General features: G+C 33.5%; 1 protein-coding gene across 1 annotated transcript in view; it reads right to left on the bottom strand.

Moving 5' to 3' along the window:
- The window catches only part of LOC138129515 (nucleoredoxin-like), a 74940-nt gene extending 60029 nt beyond the window's left edge, over positions 1-14911 (bottom strand). The window contains exons 1-3 of the mRNA XM_069045830.1: positions 13930-14911; positions 2980-3135; positions 2699-2925 (exon numbers count right to left, since the gene is read on the bottom strand). Of these exons, the coding sequence (XP_068901931.1) occupies positions 2699-2925; positions 2980-3135; positions 13930-14325 (779 nt within the window). The 5' untranslated portion in view covers positions 14326-14911. The remainder of the gene's footprint in view (positions 1-2698; positions 2926-2979; positions 3136-13929) is intronic.
- Positions 14912-24434: the final 9523 nt, after the last annotated feature.

Below are 24434 nucleotides of genomic sequence, written 5' to 3'. Positions count from 1 at the left end.
TAGTTATAAAACGATTTAGACAACTCCACATCGTGCTTGGCACATAATGACTTACCATTTAATATCAATAAACGTAAATTAAGGTTTTCCCCTTAAAAATTTAAATTTAAATTGTTGTCAAAAACTAAATTTGCTGAAATTCTAGAGTGATCTTAGAGTGATTTCGGTCGTCACTCTTTTATATTAACTCCCACGCGAAAATCTCCCCACAATCTAAATGTGCAGGGTGCAAAGGACTTTCTTTTCATGTCAGTTGAATATTACGTCCATTTCTTTCCGCTTAATTTGTGAGGCGGTTCATAGCACTTTACCGGAGCCTCGGATGAAAAAACGATGGACACCAAACAATTCCTAGATGTAAGGGAAGATTAACAATGATTAAGAGTAAGAGAGAGAAGTTATTTTAATGAAACAAATAAAGAAGCGGGGTACTTTTTAAAATTTTTGACATACGAAAAATAAATGAGAAAAATAAATTACTTTGTAAATTAACTCCTCGGGGGGGTTCCGCTCGGTTATGATACTGTTCGTGCCAAGAGCTAGTTCAAAAATAAAGATTATCTGAGACACCCCATTTTTTCACCCCCAACGTGACCAATCGCCCAATCGATCGAATTTAAAGTTTGCTCTTTTGACTGAATTCTATTTTAGTTTGTTTTCTCGTCAACAATTTGAAATTTGAATCTTGTAAGCACCATACTCTACTTTAAACTATTTTTTGGTAATTTATACATTTTTTAATACAAATTTTATACCGACGCTTTAAAGTTATCCACAAAGTAGGCGTTGAAGAGTCGATTGTGATCGCACTGCAGATTACAGATCACGGATCAGCTGTTTAAATCTAACCTCACTTTTTGCCTTGTTTGTGGTTTTACTCTACAGACGGGCTAGTGGTGCTTTCACAATCGACTCTTCAACGCCATCTTTGAGGATAAATTTAAATTAACACCCGATACAATAATTATTGTGTAACGTAAGGAAAACACAAAATGGCGGAATTGGATTATTCTTTCAAAATGTTCCCCTAATTAAATAATAATGATATATTAAAAAAAATTAAATAGGCGAATCATAAGAGTGAATTGAAAACAATAATTGAAGTCTGGCGATCTTGACTTGAGAAACGTTAAGCTTTAGATTTGTGTTTTTAAAAATAATTAGCAATTCTTGATTATGGAAAATCAGAACTTCATAGAAAAATTTAATTGTGCTGGCAAACATTATCGGATCGTTAAAAACTGAAAATTTTCTGACATAAAACTCATTAATTGCATTCTTCCTTTGTTTCATCAATACGTCAGTACATCGTAAGTGCCTGCCTACTTTCCTTTGATGAATTACATCATGTCGCTACTAATTTAATAAAGTATCAAGGAAAACATTTTAAAATTGACTCTGCATAAAAATTTCCCCCAAATAAAAGTCTTTCAATGATCGCTCTTTAAAATTGTCGCCAAAATTCAATTATTCTCAAGTGTAATATAGTATGGGGTGTTCATTTAAATTTCTCCTCAAAGTTGGCGTCGAAGAGTCGATTGTGAACGGACCACGGATTACAGAGATCACGAATCAACTGTTTGTGTTTTTACTCTGCAGACTGACGAGTGGCACGTTCACAATCGACCCTTCAACGCCAACTTTGAGGATACATTTAAAGGAACACCTGATACTACAGGGTCATTCGCAAACGATTGTAGTGGAAGCAGGCCGTGCCCGGGTTATGAAATTTTTGCCGCTTTCATGTGAACTGTCAATTTTTGTCGCTGTCATTGTCATTTTTTAGGTGAAAAATGCGGTGATGAAAATTTTATTGATTTTTTTAAAATTAACTATTGAATCCTAAAATGTTGCGTTGTTTTGCACCAATCCTAAAATTATTGAGTTGTTTTAGACCCAATTTAACTCCTGTGTGAGAACGGTGTGTACTCACTTATTCACATCATTTTGATGTTTTTTATAAGGAGCGGCAACCATAAATTTTACATTCAGTTTTTACGCCTACTTGAACTACAATCATTTAAAATAACCCTGTATAATGAATAATGAATGTACGTATAATGGGACACCATTGCTACCCCTATAAATATTTCAGAATAATTTTTAAATATTTAACTTTAAATTCGAAAAACGTAACAACTGAAATACCAAAACCTTATTTTCTCCTAATCTGCTTTTCTATTGTTTTACGTTTCTGTGCTGATGTGAATACACAACAAACACAAGTCGTTGTTGCAAAATTTTTGGCAAAATTCCGTATACGACGTATATTTGCGGTTCGCCTTTATCCCAAACTGACGTAAATAATTCACGCACGTTTCCGGGCTAATTACCGGAAATGACGTTGTACGCTCTGTGTTGCTCCTTTGTTCGAGTTTACGGTACATTTACCAAACGCCCTAAACAAATACAATAAATTTGATTTTTTTTCAAAAACAAACAACAACAAATGATAATTGCACGTGATACGTGTCATCCGCTTAATGCCGCAATCCCATTACGGGGTCCGTCGACGCGCACTATAACTTATAATTAATGTCTGCATGCACCGGGGGCGGCGCACCGCCCCTGCACCCGAGCTCGAACCCGTGTTACGTGCTTATCTCACCCTCCCGTGTAATATTTTACGGCTACCCTCGACGTTTGCTCGCCCTCTTTTATTTGTTTTTTTTTTGTCATTTCTCTAATCAAAACTCACCTGTCACTGCTGACGAAAACGATCTCGAAGCCTGGCTCGCGTTTCCTTATCACCCTGTACACTTCGGCCAGCTGGGGGGTGAAGGCTCGGCAGGGGGGGCACCAGTTCGCCGAAAAGTAGAAGCCGCGGACGCCTTCGGGCAGGTCGCCGTATCGGATGTCTTCTGTGGTGTTTTGGTGTTCTTTGGTGTAGGTGCCGCCTTTTTGGAGGACGACGTCTTTCAGGACCTGGCGGTGACAGACGTTAAGCTTGGGAGGGATGGATCCGGAGGGGTAGTTTACCTGGTCGACGGGACGCGGGCGCCAGGGGAACGATGCGCCCAAGGGATCCTCCAAGAGGCGATCCTGAGCAGAGACGCTGATGGTGCCGCCGTCGCGGTCCAGCAGGACGAGGGTAGGGACTCCCGACTTTATTCGGTACCTTCGGGAGAGCTTTGTCTGCGGAAAACAAACATAAGCAAAATTTTGCTCTCTTAGTTGATACTACGATTCTAATAAAAATGCTTTATCTTCAATGGTAAAACCCAAATTACTACTTATTTTTGGATAATTGTTGCTTATAATTACAGTAAACGTTTGTAAACTTTGCCCACTTTGCCGAAATCGAGAAGTTGTTTTCTAGGTTAACAACAACACATTGTTGACGTTTCTTTGACATTTCCGCGAAAGATCTGCTTACCAGTGGCGTCGCGGTTAGCAATAAAGCTAGTAAATTACCCATTATTACGAATGTAAAATGTTGCTCTTGTTTATTTTATATATTTTCACTATTACCAGATAATTAGATGAAGCTTGCAAAAAGCAAGATTTATTTTATTATGAGAATCCAAATGCAGATTATAGCGAAATTCAGAAATCTGAAAAAACCTTATAGGAAGCAGCTTGCTAGAGAGTACGAGTATTATCACCCGATGCAAGTAAATCTGAAAAATGTTGCTCTTGAGTTGTTACAAATGCCATCATGAAATTAAAAATAAATAGGTATGGGTTGAATGAATTGGAATTGCATTAAAGAGCGTGAAGAAGCACTGCGAATTGAGTAAGAAAACTTTATTGTATTATCAACATCCAACTCATCCTCATAAGAGTCATAAGATAAACCGTATTAGTGGTTTCTGACAAAGCAGATGCTCCAATAATTGCTGCTGGTGTATATTATATTGTTAGTTCGGGTATAAGTATGTACATAAAACCATAGAAGAGATACAATATCATGATGAAACCGTAAAAGAACACATTAGACGTAATAAAACTAGCGAATCAATAGAAAAATCACAAGCTGAAAATGAACAAGTGGTAGCTGCTATCATGAAGCGAGAAAAAAAGCTCAAGAAAGAGAAAAGGAGATGCCATTTTTGTGCATTATACATATCAACCCTCTTTATTTAAATATCGATATTAAATGGAATTAAATCTGTTGGCTTATCGAAAACAGCAGTTGGACATTGCTTGGATTAACAACGATACTAGAGAAAAAATTAAACTGAATCTAAAACAAGTTTTACAAACAGATATACAGTATTACATGATGTATCCTTTTTTATCAGTTGGAAATGCAAATAAATTAATTGGTGGAATGGAAAACAGGAACTGTGTGTAACAAGTTTTTTCTACTTTGCGTTCGTACTGATTCTATTACGATACTGTTTTGCGTATCGTAATAGGAAAAGGCGTGATATAATAATAATATGTACTAAAAACAGTGAAATTTAATTCTTTAATTTTGACGGATACTGTGGTGTCGCCGCAGACCGCAGACGTGATCTTGGGTGGAATCCTTCAACTTTAACGGTTTTAAATTAAAAAAATTTTTTCATTGAAAAAGTGGCAAAGTAGAAAAAATACTGTATGACATCTCGTTTATAAGGCATTTTATCGCACTTACTCCTTTAGGGCACTCCTCGCTACGCTCGTCGTGCTCTAAACCCGTGCGTGCGATAAAATGCTTCTTATATGACTCGTATCATAATATACTATTTTCTACTTTGCGTTCGTACTGATGCTATTACGATACTGTTTTGCGTATCGTAATAGGAAAAGCCGTGATATAATAATAATACTAAAAATAGTGAAATTTAATTTTTTAATTTTGACGGATACTGTGGTGTCGCGGCAGACCGCAGACGGGGTGGAATCCTTCAACTTTAACGGTTTTAAATTATTTTTTTTCATTGAAAAAGTGGCAAAGTAGAAAAAATACTGTATGACATCTCGTTTATAAGGCATTTTATCGTACTTACTCCTTTAGGGCACTCCTCGCTACGCTCGTCGTGCTCTAAACCCCTGCGTGCGATAAAATGCTTCTTATAAGACTCGTATCATAATATACTATTTTCTACTTTGCGTTCGTACTGATGCTATTACGATACTGTTTTGCGTATCGTAATAGGAAAAGGCGTGATATAATAATACATAATACTAAAAACAGTGAAATTTAATTTTTTAATGTTGACGGATACTCTGGTGTCACGGCAGACCGTAGACGTGACCTTGGGTGGAATTCTTCAACTAAATTCCCCAGACTTTCAAATTATTTTTTTTCATTGAAAAAGTGGTAAAGTAGAAAAAATACTGTATGACATCTCGTTTATAAGACATTTTATCGCACTTACTCCTTTAGGGCACTCCTCGTTACGCTCGTCATGCTCTAAACCCGTGCGTGCGATAAAATGCTTCTTATAAGACTCGTATCATAATATACTATTATCAGAGATGGAAGTTGAAAATTTAATTTTATCACAGGGGGATATTAGATTATAGTAGATTATATCGTTAAGAGTAGAAGTGTCTTTTCATGCTGAGCCCAGAAATTGAAAACCGAGACGAAGTCGAGGTCGTAAACTGCGCGACTCCAACCGTTTCTATAGAAATACACAAAGGCACGATTTTCGGCCGCTTGAAGATAAAAAATATATTCCAAATTTAAAAAATGTTTATCAATGTGGAATTGTAAATGTCGGTCATTACTGAATTTGTTATTCCAAATATAAAAATAAAACATACTATTTTAATTCAGTTGGAATGAATGCACCTATAGAATTGAAGACCCATTTCAATACATCACAAATGATTTGTAATAAAAAGAAAATTCAAAAATAAAGCGAACCACCTTTTTGTGGTCATTTATATATAGCAGTTTTATATTTGTTGAGAGTTAAAAAATTAAATGGAAAGATGTGATAAGCAGGGATTTATTCGGAATAAATTAAGAAATTTATCTAAAATAAAATATGGAAGTATTTATCCTGAATTTGAAATAAGCTATCTGAAAAATAATTATTTCGCATAATTTTCGGCATCGATTAAACATTAAAAAATCATGTAAATAATTCAAATGAAAGTGTAGGAAGTGGATTGGCTAGTGGTTTTATTGCAAATAAAGAAAATGGATTGATTAAGGGTAATGGTTTGTTTTACTCTGCAATTGATATGGGGGATTTAATTTCTGGATATGTTGTTCATATAAATCATTCTTTATTTGGCATGTTGAAACGACTTTGAAAGATAATTTTTGGAATGATGCTCTGTTTATTTAGACTGAGACAACGGTAGCAAAAGATCGTGTACGAACACGTGGAACAATTAATATAGAAGGATTTGCTTTTAAAGTTTGGTAGAAAGAATATAAAATTAGTGAATGATTTAAAAGAATTTTGATTAAGTGGTCAATATATATTTACCTACGAGTATAAATATTTTCAATGTGTAGAATATAGAAAATTAAAAGATTCATCTGTTTTACGTATTCCTTTATTTTATTTTTACTTACTTGATCTACGATCGTGTAAAAAGTAGGTACTTTTGCACTAAAAATCGTTGTCAAATCGTGCCATAAAACTTTTAGTACACGCTTTTATGGCACATAACTGTCAGAATACAACAATACAATTTGTTGGAAACGTTGTTTAGAAGTAGATTGCTAAACGACGTGGTTATCAGACGACTTTGGTTATTCATAAAATATTGAATCAATAATAATTATTTTATACAAATTTATGTTGAAACCGGTGCGATCGTAGATAAAATGTTGTAAGACGTACGTGTAAAAAGTTCCTTTGTTGGACTCACATCCTTTAAAATCCTCCCTCGTCCCTCGGTTTTACACTTATATAATAACTAGATAAACTAAGCAAAAATGAATAGGGAATTTTTCCATTTTTGAATTTTTTATATTTACAGTTTAAAATTTGTAATAAAATGTCTTAGACATATCTGTATATGCACATTAAATGTAACGTTTCAAGTACTGTCACATTTCAAATTTATCTAGAGTTTAGAAATACGTGGGAGGATTGGGGCAATTATTTTGCTTTCCAAGAAAAATTGTGGAATTCCCTATTCATTTTTGCCTAGTTTATTATAAAAGAAGATTCTCTAGATGACCAAAATAAAAATCCAATCAATTTGGAAAATGCAAATATCAAATATGTACATATACATTTTATATCCTGGTGAGAAATATCCAAACGAAAATATGTATGATATTCCAAATGGTGATTATTATGATTTATATCTTTCGAGCTCAGAGTATGATTCATAATAGTTTATATGTATGTTGTACGATGTTGGTAGAATGGGTCCTGAATTTCACAGTGTTGATAATTTTACAAAATGGAATTTTAATAATCAAGTATATTGAACAAACCAAGGCTTGTAAAGACAATCCTACTTATTTTAGAATTTACACACACAGAGAAATGGAACAAGGCAAATTTAAAATAATATTTCAACTTAGCCAATAATAAGTAGCTCAGAAAGCATTTGACACATAGCGAGCTGTACCTGGTTGAACATTTGAATCCAGAGATTTTTAATTCGTTTTCCTGCAGACAGTTTAAAAGTAATAAATTATTAAAAACAATGCACGTTGTATGAATGGAAATTATTCTGATTACTTTGATGGATAAGATCCAATATTGCCTCATACATTTTTTCCAACAGGAAGAGATGTCCAGAATTACATTTGGATAGATTAGAATATAAGTATTTAACTTTCGATGATCTATTTAATGCGGGGCAATGTCAATTCATGTTAGAAAATGATGAGAAAAATAATAAATGAATTGTATGTGTGTCAAAAATAAATTACTCCCTAGGATTTAGGGATATTCGTTACTAGGTTGCCATAAATTTGGTCAGGTTGGAGGCTATGTGGTTTCTAGTGACAAACAAAAGATATCCCAAAAATGTAAGACAGCAAATTAATTGTAACAGTTGCAAATGACTAATTTCTCTCTAAGTGATAGATGATTTTTCGTTTCACAATCAGTTTTGGTTAATGGCGGTATATTTATTTGGATTTAATCTCTCAATTCAAAGTAACCAACCTTAGCCATTCAAAATAACTTTTGAAAATTCTAGTTACACAACATGAAAAACGTTATTTCCCTAAAAGTTAGAATTCTAGGGAGTAATTTATTTTTGACACGAGGGTATCTTTTATATTTGAAGATATGAGGCTCAAAATTTGCAGCTTTGATCTCGTTTATTTTAAATATTAAAAAAGATTTTGACTATTTGTTTTTTACTAGTCTCTTTCCAAGAGGGGATTTTATGTCGGTTTTACCTCAAATAACGTATGGCAACAAGCTTTGATTTTTCTTTCTTATTTCCATGGATACAACAAAAATGAAAGATAGAATGTTTTTAAATGTAGCCACATTTAGTGTAACAAATACGTTCACATCTTCTACAAGAAAGAAGATTGATTTTTTAAAACATTTTTACCTGATATTTTAATGACTGCTTAACAACGTAGTGCTAAGCTGTTTTGGGGCACCCAGTATACTGTACTTTTATATGAACTTGGTCATACTGTGGAAGTAGAACATTCTGAAGATAAATCAAGGTAAATATCAATAACAAGAGATACAAAGATGCAAAACGAATTCTTGAACAATTGTGGATTAAATCGTTGTGTTTTCCAAAGCTTTTAGTGCATCTTGGCTGTCGGTTATGATGTAAATCCTGTTAATTTGACGTCGATCGTCCTTACAGTTTTGATTAGATAGTAAACATACAAGCTAGTCGTTAAAATTGTTGCTTTCATTTTTCTTAAACACTAGCACACGTTTGGTTCCAAAGGAGTAGAAATTCTTATCATTACGAATCTGTCCCGCAGTTTATTCTTTAAACGGAAAGCGGGCCCTAAGGGCTCTTTTAAGTCAAAATTCTTCTTAGATTTTTTTCTCAAATATAAGAATTTGAAGAATTGACGCATTTTTTTCAGTATTTTTCGTCACCATCCCATAAAGTTATGTCGTTTTATAAAGAGTTCGTGAGAGGTACAAGGTCTTATTTTTAATTTATTTTTATAAACTATAATGGTTGTTCGATCAATGTTTAGCAGTTTTTCCACACAAGCGTCAGCTGCCAACGGACATCCTGAATAGTAGAATTTCCTTTCCAAAATTTTTATATTTAAAAATAAACGCTCAGTGTCAACATTCTTCTTTTAAAATTGTCATTTCTTTAAGGGACTGATACAATTACTATCTGCTATTGCAGTAGAAGGTCTTTTTGTGCTTCGCCCGGTTGCGACCTCGACTTTGTCTCTGTCTTCAATCTCTGAGCTTAGCACAAAAAGAGTCACTTCTACTCTTAATGATGTAATCTATTTTTTCCAAAAGTCTCAAAAAACGGAAAGAAACTATCATAAAGTGTTCAAAAAATGTACGACTACATTTGCTACAAATCATCTATTGGGGCGTATTCTGTAATTTTTAAAGGGGCGTTAAAATTTTAGCGTCTTTTAAATTTTAAAATTTCAAGCCTTGATTGGTTATTGCTATGACAACTTAATTTAACTGCCCTTAAAATTTAGCGGAGCAGTTACAGAATACGCCCCATAAAGTGCTAAGCTTATGATGATGAAAGGAGAAGACAATAGATGTAGAAAGAAGAAACTTTGTCAAGTGGTATTCTAGTGTCTTTATCCTCTTCATGAGAAGTTTTAATTTTAAATTGTTCCAGATGGTTGTTAATTTTAGTATTCTAGCAACTCCTTATCTAACCATTAAGAATTTTTTCTTAATCTGAGAATAAAGGCAAGTAAAACTGACTTTGCCTCTGGTCGCAAAAAGCAGCAAGATTTTATTGTTCTAATGGTTGTTTTGTTTGCAGTGTGTGGTGATATAAATAAAAAAACCTAACTCTCATAATTACAAACTTGTGCAAAATAATTTGTAGTATTCTTTTTAAAGCGGTGCAAACAACAAAAAAAATTGCATTTGAAAGCATCTTTGATAATTGTTATCAAACGCGTTACCCATCTTGTGGATAACTTTTTCGTTGCTAATTCTTCGCTTAAGATATGAAATGTTTGTTCATCTGAGACACCCACAACTTTACTACTTATTGATGATTTCCAATGTTGGACCGTTTTTTGATTATCACTGCAAGGATCATCTTCTAAGCACGGACGAAGGCCAAATAGACTGTTCATCTAGTTACAAAATTCTTTTTTTTTTTGTGTGTCATTTTAGACGGTACTGATATCAATGTTATGTTGCTAACTTTTCAAATGAACCTCTAATGTTGTTAATTATGCCCAATTATGGCTTGAAGAGGACAATATACTTAGTCCTGTGCTTTTTCAAAGATGTCATCACTAAAAATAGATCAGGAATACTGTGAAAGCGTTATCAAATGCTAATGTCATAGTAATTGTGTAATAATTATTTACGAACCGAGTGCGAGAAGACATTTTTCACGAATGAGCGCATTATTTGAGGCACGAGCGACGAAGGAGCGAAGGAGCGAAGGAGTTTGTACAATATTTTTTGAAACTAACATTATGTCTGATTTGTCGTGTACCCTTTTGTGAATAGATGGCGTTTGTCCATGCGTTTGCCAAAGTGTCTAATTAATAGCGATTTGTTTTCGTTCCTTGGAAATTTTCAACATCCAAATTGGAGAAATGGCGTTTTGTAAACCAAAGTTTATTATTATCAAGTCAAATTATTTCCAGAATGCTTAAAAAGGCGAATGCTTTTTGGATGATTTTGAAGCACTAGTGCGCGAAATCGACGTTCGCGGTTGACTGTTGCGGACGCGAAATGTCATTTTGTAGGTAGTCAGTTCAAAAAGTATTATTTTAGCTATCACTTCGTAGAGCAACGGAGAACATTCATCTAGACTTATATGTGTTATATTTGTTGCTTCCAACGGAACGTGTGGCTCTGAAATTCAATTAACAAAGATGGATGATACACATTTTCGCCATTTAGAAAATATTTTTCTTTGTTGGTTGCTCAAATGCTGTTCCAAAAACAATCTCTCAAAGGCGAGATAAAAGGTGCAAAGAAAGCAACTAGATTCATTGAATTCCTTAAGAACTACAATGCGAGTGTGTAGATCAATAAAAGGATTCAAAGTATTGCAGTTCAGCTTGTTTATAAAATTAAATTATTTTAATTCTTTATCGGAACTTCCTCTCGGAAGTTTGATATTTGCATTTCAGAATTTGAAGAAACTGAAAGCTGAAGCTTAAAAAGCGAATTTGTATTAAATTATGAAAGCCCTGTGCTATAAATAAGTCACAAGGGAAACAAGTCGCGACAAAGCAGCCTGTCCAAAGTTATAGTTTCTTTATTTTTTAAACCGATGTCTCCCTCACTGCTGTTCAAGAATGAGCTTATCTTTTCATAATTTATCGGTCCACTGGGTAAATATTCCGGGTGGAAGAGGAGCTCACCCCCCTAGATGGCGTATTATGGAAAACACTTCATTTGTGTACGCATTAGGTCCGCTCAATTAATCTTGACGAAAATCCCTTCCCCAAAAATGCTCGATGCACATCCGTGAGCTTTAAACGTAACCATTCTATGGCCTTTTCCGGTCGTCAGTTTGCTTATTATTCCTCCCGGGGCCATATAATTGGACAAAGTCGATTAGTTGGTTGACAACAATCCCAATTATTTGATTAATCGAATCGAATCCTTATTCAAATTCGAAGTGAGCTTAGACAAAGGAGTGGTGGGGTGGTTGTAATAAAATCCACCACTTCTCACATCCCCTTTGTTCTGGAATAAATGCGTTTTCGATAAAGTGGTGGTTAGATCCCTCTGCCCGATTTAATTAAACCGAAACTTTTTTGGGGAAACATCTATTTTGTTATATGTGAATTGGGGTGGCCGGTTAATGCAAGAATTTATGTGACGGGATAAAAAGGATAATGTTGGCTTTTGTTGTAAGCGCGCATTTAAACGAAATTAGTCGATTTGCTGGGGTTGAATTCAGCAGGCAAATTTCAAAAATTTATCGCTTGCCATTCAAATTTCCACCAGAGATATTTTTTATTTATTTTCCTTATTTATTCTCGTTTTCATATTTTTTATTTACGCCTCGCTCAACTAATTGATACTTTCCAAACTGTCGTTAATTAAGTTGTCTAATTCAACTAGAACTTTCTTCGAGAAAACAATTTCCCTTCGAACACATTACTGGTGGATAATAAAAATTTCCCTCCAACTCCAAAACAAGGCGATAAAGCTCGTCGACTTTTCCAATGGGAGAAGAAAATTGCTTTCGCAGTCCGAATTTATGAGCCAGGATAAAAAGGGCAATGTTAGCTTTTATTTCCATAAGCAGGCATTTAAACCGGAGACTCTGTCGATCGATTGGCTGGGGGTTAAGTTTTTAGTTTGGTTGCTTAATTTGTTGACACGTGCGTTCCAGAAGGCCGTGCTTTGTAAACCGTGGGGTAAAAAAGTGTAAACAGAGTTTATTGACTGGATGATGCGGAGGGCAGGAGCGTCTTCAGTTTGTTTGTTTTACAGATTTCACAACAAAAATTTTAATTGACGCCGAGATACAAGTCATGCAGTTAGTTTTGCAGGAAACTGTCGGTAACTTCTTTGGAAAGGGTTGGTTGTGACAAAACATTCTATACTTGGCTTCCGCTTCCGTTTGATAAATAAATAAATTGAAATTCATATATAGGTGTCTGAATTGACAGGAAACTGCCGATTTGTATGAAAAATGGAGTCTTTGAAGCACTGACAAAAAGCTTCCACGCTCAGCTGATACAGAGTGTTTCAAAACTGCTGCCAAAACTTTACAGAACATGATGCAATATGCTCTACTGAATAGCAAATCATTAAAAAATGATTTTTCACGAGTGATAATGACCCCGACGGAATTGAAAAGGCAACCCTCAATACATTTGCGCAGTTAACGTGGATATGGACGTGGAGAATATCCACGTTAACTTTGCAAATGTATTGCGGGTTGCATTTTCAATTTCGTTGGACTCACTGTCACCTTTGAAATATTGTGTATTTATATTTTAATTTTTGTAGCGTAACATTTTTTATCTGTAGAAAACATGTCTTCAAATAATTCGTCTAGTAGTAGTAGTAGTTGACTGATGAGATAGAATAATGAGTAAAAACAGTATATTATTCAACGAACGGGTAATGATGGCTATTACTCATGAGGATGATTTTGTGGCACGAGCCGAAGGCGAGTGACGAATTCATTCGAGTGAGTAACAGCCATTACCCGCGAGTAGAATACTATACTTTTTATAAGATTGTGAAGAGAAATTGATAAATAAGTTTCATTACTGGACAAACTGAAACTGACGTTTTGCAATTATTACTTTGCATACTTGATACCATTGCATTAGAATTTGCGATTGGACTTCATAAACTAGTTACTATGATATTTGCCGTGAATTTTGACATCATTATTCAACGGGCCGTGGATAATGAACCCTGTTAAATAATAAAAATCACTTTAATAATAATTACAGTATTGTACAATAAAAGTAGAAAAATACCATTATTATAAAATGCTAATGTGTTCTTTAGTAAGAATTTTTTTAGTAAGAATTTAATGAATAAGTGTGAATGAAATGAAATGAAAAATATATGGGAAAGTTTTTAAATTAATTTTAAAAATTTGTAAAAACCAGACAAAATAATCAGAAACTTTATAGAATGGATGCGACAAAAATACTGAAAATGCATAACAGTGAAGTTAAGCATTTGATGAAAATAGGAATTAATAAGTAGTAACACGTGGTGCAGCGAAAAAGTATAATAATTTACGACTTTTCGTAAAGAATTATTTCACCAAAATATTTTATTCAGTGCAATCATAAAGAGCGATAAATCTTTAGAACAAGTCATCCGCACCTCTCAGAAGATTAAGAACTCCCCCCGATTTTCTTTATTATTTCCTACGACGTGGCGTTAAATTAAACCCAAACCCTCCTCGGGGACTTACCTTCAAGTCAATCTCGCTGAAGGGCACGGCGAACCAGGGGAGTCCCAGCAAACTATCCCTGTGACTATTCTCGAAATCACTGAACACGTCATTGTTAGCCCACAGCACCACCTGCACAACCTCCAGCTTCTTCACCTCACAGTTGTCCTGGTTGAGTCTCTCGTACAACACTTTGAGCTTCTTGATGAAGTCGTCGCTCTGCTGGCAGATGTTGGCGAAGGAGAAGTAAACCCCCGTTATCTGGACATCCTGGAGCGCGTCCGCCGCGGCGATCGTCTGGAAATCGTTGGTGAGTGCCGAGTTCGCGTCGCATTTGAGTAGCTGCTTGCCGAAGAGCCGCTCGTGCCATTTGGTTTTGTGGTCCATGGCATAGCGGGCGTCGCGACGGTGACGCATCGACTGGAAGCACGCCGCGAGCGCGACGTCGCCGTCGGGACGCGCATGGCCACAAGCAGAAACAAAGAGTCGGGACCGTGGAGGAGTTGTCCGAGGCCGAGGTATCGATTTTGCATCCTTGTCTGGCACGCGGGAGACGCAGACGATGCGTGAGCTGCTGCACGATGTTTACAAAAAGTTGATACATCTGCGCCACAAGAAGTCGACGGCAATAAAAGAGGAAGTCGAGGTAGCTGCTGTTGGTGCCGGTGCTGTGACATAATAATCCTACGGTACACCAGACAAAGCGTTGGTTGTTTCTCAATTCTTCCAACAAATCTCACTCTTACACGTCCAGTTCTTCTGCAAAGGACGAAAAAGGAAATTAAGCTTATTTGACTCGTAATTTCACAAAAACTGCTTCAACTTGACGTCGATATCGCGTATACCGCACAGCGCGTTTATTTCTTTTCTTTTCCTTTTGTAGGACACTTGAACCTGCGTTATTTACCCAATTTGTGCTCAAATACAAGGACGAGGAGCGGTGGAGGTTCTTAGGAAGTATTATGCGGTTGCTAACTTATTCAGGCTGAAAATGGCAATGAAAGAATGTCGGAGTGGGTTTCAGTGCTCGATTTGTCAAGACTTCCATTGATACAATGGGGTGCCTATCGGTGCGTTTTATTTCTAGATTCTGAGCTAAAAATCTGGTAAATTTAGAAAATTAAAATGCGTTGTTTAATGTCGGCCGTTCAAATTTGTTTAAAAGTACGGATGTAACGTAGCGTGTAATTTATTTTACGACATAATTTATAGTTTCCTTGATAAGTTTGTCCGCAACGTAAAGCTACTAAACTTAATGTTCCTTTGTGGCACACTGCTCTATGTTTAATTTAGCGTTTTGCTACTTAATGTGGAGTTCGGTACGTCTTGGGCCCTTCACGTTATCTATTATTGATATCTAAAAAAAAGGATATTGATAGAGATCATTTCCTTCATGTGTTTAGCAACCAATTGCGTGACAAATATTGACCAATCAAAACGAGAAAACAAAAAATAACCCGATAAAATTTCTCTAAAATGCACACTGTGCAATAATCTGATAAAAAATGTCGGTACCTGATTTTTTTTAAATAAATTATTTTGAATAAAAAGTATTGCAAATAATGCGTTTGATTTCATTCTGTTCAGGAAATAATCAGCCGTATACCCCTCGTGCAAAATTTTAATATCGGCAATTTTTTTGCTAATGAATCCAAACATCATAAATTATTCGGTCAGAAGACCAATTATTATCAAATAAAAGTCCTCGACTTCGTCTAGTGCTCTTATTTGCTAATAATTGGTCTCCTGACCTCATTTATGGATGTTTTCGTTCATTAGCAAAAAATGTTTCGATAAAAAAAATTTGCACTTGGGATATCATATGTGTCAGTTAATTAGCTTAGGACGTTTGTTATGAGCGAAAGCAAATGATGTACATATTTAGATATAGTGTGTTTGATAAATTTGAATTTTTGAAAAAGACGTGACATAAAAATTTTCGTCATTGAGCATTGGTGGGTAATAAACTAATAAAGTACCTATTTTTGAAAATAATATAATCAAGTTATTGCAGATGTGGTGAAAACATCGAAGGATCAATGTCTTTCCTACATCGCTGTAAAAACTGGGTTGTAAATTTTAAGAGGGGTGGTATGAATGTCAGATGAACACCACTTCAGAAAATATTGATACCGTGCATGACATAATTTTGGAGGATTGACGAAATGGGCTAAAGTTTGTGCAGACATTTTGAAAATGATCTATGAAAGTATCCCTCGTGACCTGCAGGACAATGCATCTAAATGCGTTGCAAAAAAAATTAATGAAATGAAATACATGTTGAGTTGATTGGTCGTCTCCCATTCGGCGGATTTGGCACCTATTTTCAAAACTCAAAAAGATTTCAAACGAAATAAATTTTCTTGTAGCAGTGCTAATAAGGAATAATAAGCGCTGGGGAAGACCGTTTCACTGATCAGGATATTAAGACATCTAGAATTACCTTCAATTACCTTCCGAGAAGTACATATACAATTAAGTGTAAAAATAAAGTATAAAGTTAAATGAGGATTATGTTGAATGAATACAAATTTATTCTAGCATATATGTATCTTGGTAACTCATCGATACCTCTTCGTAATTCCTTGTTGATGATGATTTTCTATTTTTAATTTCAACAAGTTTGTAATTGTTATTGATGTATTCTTCTCCTAAAACATACGATTTTCAACAAGAAATTATTTTCCATAAAATTTCAAATTTAGAGGTATGTAATTTCATAGGTATTTTCTCTTTTTTTTTGTCAAACCGTTATTTTAAATGCTAAATCTTTTTCTATTTTGAATAGTCGCGATTTTGAGAAGTTTTACATACTTAACTAAAAATCAGTCTGTATTGTATTTTCAATGATATGGTACCTACTATTGTAACTTGATGACTTTTTATAAGTAAAATAATTGTTATTTACATTACGCATGCGGTAGGCTACATTTTACTGCGCGAGGTTTTTAGTTTGAAACAGACTGCGAAGCGGGAGTGTTTTAACAAAAACCGAGCGATATGAAATAATCGTTTTGGCCGACAACCCATTACTCGTTTTCTCAAATTTAATTTAGCAAAACCTGTTGATAGACTGACATTTGATAAATGAAATGGCAGAAAGTTATTTTATTATACCGATACACTGACATGCTTACGATTTACACCACCAGATGGCGCCATCGATGAATGGTAGCGTAATCTTGACTTAGTATAAATGGACTTCATTTATGATAAGCTAACAATTTTTTGGAAGTTCCTGAAAGCTTAAATTTTTATGTTAGTTTACACACTCCGTGCGATAAAATGACAGATAGTGTGTAAAAATCAAGATACCGTAGCTGTTCAAAATGTGTAAACATGTCATTTAGAGTTGAGGTAACTTCTTTCGATAGAAAGCGGGCTATCCTGGTAACATACGAGTGTAGTTCATTTATTATCCTTGACGTAGAAAGTGTTCACTGACAAATGAGAAACTGCTTATCAACGAATGGTCATTTATTAAGTGCAACATATGTTAAATTTGGTTGGTGGCTCTTTTTGCGTTTAAGAATTAGCTGATTGATTGTTCCTTGAAGTTTGCCCTTTCTTAAAAATAAGGTTCACCCTGAAAAAAATTATTGTCGTAAGAAGTACCTAAGGACATAAGTGAAGCATTTGGTGAGTGCATCCTTGTCAAAAGGTCAAGAATTGCGTCCTAGAAAATCTTGTAGACATGCACCAGGTGTCGGTTATCTCAGAATTGTTGTAACAAAAAATTCAGATGTCGAATGATTCTCCACGATCGATGAGTCCCCATTCCCGTGACATTTGTAGCAGAAAGTTGTATATTTTCTCGAGATGCGGTAGATAACCTCTTGGCATTCTTAAAAGGGTGGCTGTCCAAGGGGTACTCCTTGAAATTTGCGCAAGCATTTCTCTAAATAGAGTTACACTATGAGTAAGAGCCGTATAAGACTTTTGCAGTGGATACATTTGGAAAACCTCCTCTAAATTCTTGTACTTGTAATTGTTTTAACGATAAAAATGTGACATCTCTGAAATAAAATTGAAAAACATTCTCTATTAAAACTAACACGTGTTATAAATCCAAGGGTAGTAAAATTGATGAGAGATTTTTTTAGACATGTGTACAACTTGCTTTTCTACTTTTTTTCATTTATTTTATTGAATTCATTGTCGATTGTGCATTTCTTTCTTTATTATTGATTGTTACAAAGAAAAGAAAAAAAGAAAAAATGTTATACACAAAAAGTTTGAAAATCATAAGTGAGTATTATTTTTGGATAAAGACTTCTCTTTCAATTGAAGTACTTCGACAAAGTAAATTTTCAATGAAAACCATTGTTGTTGACACAATCTGTGAATCGAACTTACCGCCCTAATGCGGTAAGTAAATAATGACATTAATGCCTTTGAAATACTCCTGTCAAAAAAATGACTTCAAAATCAAATCTTTTCGTATAAGCGATTGTGCATTATAATTTTTTAATAATAAACAATTTTGCCGTTTACAAATCTTACAAACAATAATTTGTGAACATTTTTGTTTGTTTTAGGTAACTTTCCAAAACATAAACTGTTTTTCAGATTAAAATGTTTTTTTCTAGGCTACGGTCCTAGATGGCTCAAAATGCAAAGATACTTACGTTGCATATTTATCCTCTAATACGTCTCGACATTATGAAGGTGATATTTTACACATTCATGACGATTTCATTAGTACCACTGGAACGAAGTTAACCAGAAAACTAAGTTTGGAGAAGTTTTCGTAAATTACAAACTCAAACTGGATGGATGAAGGCCTTATATGGTGCAGAAACTTGTTGAAAAGAAATAAAAATTAAATTACACCAGTAAAAAGTCGTATTTCTTTTTAACAATAAAATGAATAGGATAACAATTTATTTTTTTTGTAAACTTTAATTTGAGATTTTTTTATAAAACTCTTTCAAGCAATTTTTTAATAAGAAACTCTCTTTGTGTTATTCATCATGTGTTGCTATAAAATTTGTGCTTTCACAACAAAATACCGATTTTCTGACTATATACTCGTAAATGCTGACTGTAGCAGCTACCTGCTGAAGGGATTATCCTATCAAAGCAGAGACCTAAAAACTTTACATTTATTTTTAGCTGTTTCCTTATTCTCTCATTTCTGTATTAATCAATTGTGTAAACAAAACAAATCACTAATTACATTTCTTTAGTTCATTTATAATTTTCTTTCAATGTTTAACTCAAGAAAATTTGACGTTTCTTAATACAGTGTAAAACCATTTCGGTAACCTTTTATTGCGAGGATCTTAAATGCAAAGCATAAAGAATTTTATGAAGTCCTGCGGTTAAGGATCATAAAAATTAGGTCCAATTAAGACATTATCGTGCTACGCTTTTGGAAATAATGTAAAGAATTATGGTGAATGTATTTTTAAAAAGCTCTCATTAACAACGTTTTTATCATTTTTTGTGCCTTAAATAAATCGCTCTTTTTTATGAGCTCATTTTTGTTTGAGAAGAAAAGGGGGATGTTTTACTAGAATATATGTATTACAATAGTGTGGTGAACTGAACAAATGTCCTTAAATGTTTCTCGTCTTTTAATGACTTTTCACAAAAATTAAATAAACAGCCTTTTTGTGAAAGAAACTCCAATAACCCTTTATGAAACAAAAATACATTTTTTCTGAAGAAAATAATTATTTTCAATGTCTGCGTGTATTTGCTTACCGACCTAAATTTACAAATTTATTTCTTTATAATTTCTGTACTTTGTTAAGTTTCAAATCTGTTACTGCTAAATAATTACTACGTTTTGAAATTTTATGGCAGAACTTATCAGGAAGTGCGTAAATGAAATGTGAATAAACGACCGTGAACGTGAATTGCTTAAATTATTCCTCATTTCATCTTTTTAGTCCTGATCGATGTTCTGGAGATTTTAAATGCAGAAATCAACGTTTTATTCAATGTGACAAAGAATTTTTCTGGTTGAGGATGAGGGTGGCATATTGATCATGTAAGAGATAATTTTTTGAGAATGCGTACTCATTTGTATACATTTCATAAATCTCTATTATGTATATTATATCAGTCAATAGTGAAAAGTAAAGCTCGGATTATATGCACTAAAAAATGAAGAAAATATGCGCATATACAGGGTGCTCCAATTTTTTATTAATGCTTATGAGGAAATGCAATTTTAACAATTTGTCAAATTCTTTGCATAACAAATGCTCTAGCTGACAGGTCTCACAATGCAACTTGATTTTATTCGCTTTTTCATTATAATGTCTCAATTATTATTTATTAAACATTTTTATTTCTTCAAAACTTTTCAAAAAACAAATAATATTTTTATACAGCAATGTTTAGAAAAATAGTGACTTTAAAAATAAGTAATGAAAAACATATGCCACAATTTAAAATAAGAAAGTTAAATATCATTCCACTTAAACAGCTTCTTTAAAAAATCAATATTATATGGCAGTTCATAGTCCCTTAAACGCCTTTTCATTATTTTGATATATCGCTTATTGAAATCGGACAAGAAAAAAAGTTGCTAGAGCATTTAAAAAAAATGGATCATCCTGTATATGCACGCTTTTTAGCTAAAAATGCACTGAAATATGCACAAATATGTAAAAAATATGCATAAACATGCTTAATATGCTCACTTTTATAAAAAAAAAGACAAATTTCACAGAATTAATCTATTTATTCAAAATTTATTAATATACAGTAAGTCGCAAAAGTATGGAATAAATTCATTAAAAATTAAACACATTTTTTTTTCAAAACATTCTTTGAATGGGTCAATTTTAGTTTATAAAAATACATATTTTAAAACCAAATAAAATTCCAATTTATTTATTATCGAGTGATGACGTCACTGATATTTTTTTAAATGGAAACCCCCTATTTTTTTTCTTGATTCTGATAGCCCTTTTAATTGTCTAAACGACAGTATAAAAATTTTGTTATCTTACATAAGGAAATTTTTGAGAAAAAAAAAAATAAAATTGGAAAAAATAAATTTTATAACGAACAAAAACAAGTCAAAAACTGTGTTACTAAGTACTTAAAATTAAGGAATTAAATGTTCGAATTGCCATCCCCCAGCTTGTTGACAATAAACAAGTCTATGAAGAAATTCCTCCAGTCAATCAAAATTAAAATTTCTATACGTTGTGTTTCTGTTAAATGAGCCATTTTCGAAAATGTTTTGTAAAACAATTAACACATACGATTGAAATTGGCAGTACTATTTGAATATTTATCTGTTTAGGATAGTAATGTTAAATTCAATACTACTTTCCGTTCAATGTGGCAATGTAGATACTACTTTCCACACTAATTTGAGTGTGGAGAAGATGACTTTCAGAAGTGGGCGTAGAAGATTTTTTTTTTAAAACGCTGTCACAATGCAGCGTCATGGTATGAAAGAATAGATGGAAAATAGAGAAAAAGCGTCGAGAATTTATCGCAATCTTGTTTCGTACGTGGAAAAGTAAAACGTGGTTATAAAAAATATTGGAAAACATTTTCAGCAAACATCATAGCTACGTTTCTCAGTTTGCAATACAATCAGTATGCAATACGTAAACAGATGCAATCGACTTTGATCACGTGCACATCAAAAATTCCTCTTTGTTATTCCATTTATTTTGTTCATACATTCAAATAAACATAGCCACGTGAATAATAAAATAAATATAGTTGGCAGTAGTTGAAAAAATGATTAAATAAATACAAATTCACTTGCAAGCGAAATATAACATTGTATTAAATAGATTGTAATTTTTGACTTACACTGACCGGCACAAAAAACGACTCACTTTGAATTTTAAGTAATTAATTGTCTTAGAAAAATGTTTTGGTATCATGTTGCATTGACAAGTGTTATTTAAGTCATTCTTTGCCAAAGAATATCCAACAAACAAAATATTAAACACAGCAAATAAGATTTTAATGAAAAATGATAAAAGTAATTTTTTGGAAAAAATTTTATGTTATGTAAAATTGCCAACATTTGAACAGTATTTTGAATTAGTATCTCGTATTGTCAAATTAAATCTTAACACGTAAGACAACCGACAAAAACATAACATGGAAGTAGCGCAAATTTTCTAATAATTTATTTAAACAAAACAATACGGTTGCCACAAATACAATTTCAATATAGAATATAGCATATAGAATATAGAATATAGAATATACTCGTAGCCTAAGGGAGTCCGTTTAGGCTCAGGGACGCGAGGGTCGCGGGTTCGATTCCGATTCCGAAAAAAAAAGGGCCATATTCTATCTCGTGATTCGGAAGTCACGGTCTATTGAGTTGGTCATCACGCCCCTCATAGATTTGTAAACCAGTCCTAGACTGTGTAACAACATTTTTATTTTTATTAAAAAAATCATAATGAGTCGCTTTTTGTGCCGGTCAGTGTATAACAAAATAAAGATTCAGAAAGTAGATCAAATCAGATTGTTGTATTTTATTGTACCTGCATAAATAGTGGATTATATCATTAAGAATAGAAGTGAGTCTTTTCGTGCTAAGCCTAGAGATTGAAGAGCGAGATGAGTCGAACCTTGAAAATAGTTTTCGATTTCTGCAAAGTTTGCGAACGTTTACTGTAATTGTAGCAACAGTTATCCCAGAATAAGTGATAAAATGAGTTTTACCATTGAAGATAACGCGTTAGTAGTGGAGGGAAAATAATTAATTAACTAATAATAGATTTTCCGAGAGATAGGCAACCAATAAAACGACTGTGTATAGCAAGTATACATATGTGTACGATTAAGTTAAGAGAGACGTTCCGATAAAACAAAAGATGAGGTAGCACTCTTGATTTATTTTCTTGTTGATCATTCTGTACAAGTTGTTTCATTTTAAACAGCTTTTTAAACTTCATCTCTTTACATCAAAAGGGTTTTTTATGTTGGTAATAAATTTGTAATTAAATCCTTTTAATTTTTTCAGGGAGTCATTAGTCGGTAATAAGTTTTTTACATTTTTTACACGTCTCGTAATACCTCGCCAAGAAGAGGACAAATGGCAAATAATTACTCTCCACACAAAAGCTTTTATCATGCACTGACTCCTCATATCGACATTTCAAAGCGAACAGTTGGTGCTCGAGTCTCCGGTGAACCAGATTTTTCTCTTTTTATTCTAAAACTTCTCTTTTCTAAAAAACTGAAATAAAACTTTGCTGCTCTAACAAAAAAGTACATTTACTAAAACTACTCACCCGACTTCGTTGAAACGTTCAAACAACCAAAACAAATACAGGAAAATAAAAGTTTTAGCATTCGGAAGCTACTAACAAATCGGAATGTTTAATTCGTAGTTTGAGAGGTTAAAAAATGAGATTTTGTAAACTGTTTTTTCTAAAGTGGCAAGATAAATGCGTTCCTACAGTTCTTCTCGCGTTTCAGCACAATTTTTTGTAATTATTTAAGCTGCGTGAAATGAGATTAATGGTTCCGTGTTTTTCCTCAACAGTAAGATATATTCAACGTGTTAAATTATTTTACTATACGGTTGTAAATGTTGTAATTTATTATACTCGATTGTGGTGGAGGCAGAACACCGCATTGAACTCATTACTCATTATGTACAGTATGAACATAAAGTTTGGAACAAAATTCATAATAGCCTTATGTGAAATTTTTTAGAAAATCGCTCGGACACGTCGATTTTATTTTGAAAAATTCTATCCTGTGACATGCAATTTGTTTAAATCACCTCATTGGTTTTTGCGCAATGACGACAGTACCAATTTTTTTAAATGACAACCCTCACTTTTTTCTTCTCTTTCTGATAGACCTTTCTACTACTTAAACGACTGATAAAAAATTGGTACCTTACATAACAATTTTTCTGAGAAAAAAGACCAATTTTTCTTCAAAAATTTAATTTAAATTTTAATGTAAAATTTTTTTTGTATGGCTTTATTTGAAATAGAAGGTTTGTTTTAATAGACCAATCACTTTAGAAGATTTACGGCAGAGAATTCGGGTTGAAACGGAACAAATAAGCCCTGACATTATTGAGCGCAGTGTACAACGTGTCGGTGAGTGCCAAATGGTTGGCGGGGGACAATTTCAACATTTGCATTAAATTTTATTGTTAACCCTAGATGTTTATTAGTTTTTGTTTGAGGTCAATTAAAATTTTTACACTAAAAATTAAATTAAATTTTTTAAGTAAAATTTGTCATTTTCTCAAAAAAATTGTTATGTAAGATACCAATTTTTTTTGTTCATCAGTTAGGTGGTAGGAAGGTCTATCAGAGAGAGATGAAAGAAGTGGGGGTTGCCATTTAAAAAAATTGGTGATGACGTCATTGCGCCAAAACCAATGACGTCATTTAAACAAGTTGTACAGTTAATTTCAAAATTATAGAGTACACCTAATTTTCTACAGTGTAAAATGCACTTACATTTTTTGTCAATGATCAATGTCAATTTTGACAAAACAAATGCCTAATCTAACCGAAAACGCGAAAGTGCTCATTCTTTCCAAATTAGAAGATGGG

This window comes from Tenebrio molitor, chromosome 4 (assembly GCF_963966145.1).
Source record: "Tenebrio molitor chromosome 4, icTenMoli1.1, whole genome shotgun sequence".
Taxonomy (NCBI): domain Eukaryota; kingdom Metazoa; phylum Arthropoda; class Insecta; order Coleoptera; family Tenebrionidae; genus Tenebrio; species Tenebrio molitor.
The sequence above is the reverse complement of the archived record's forward strand: the minus strand, read 5'-3'. Positions and strand labels throughout refer to the sequence as shown.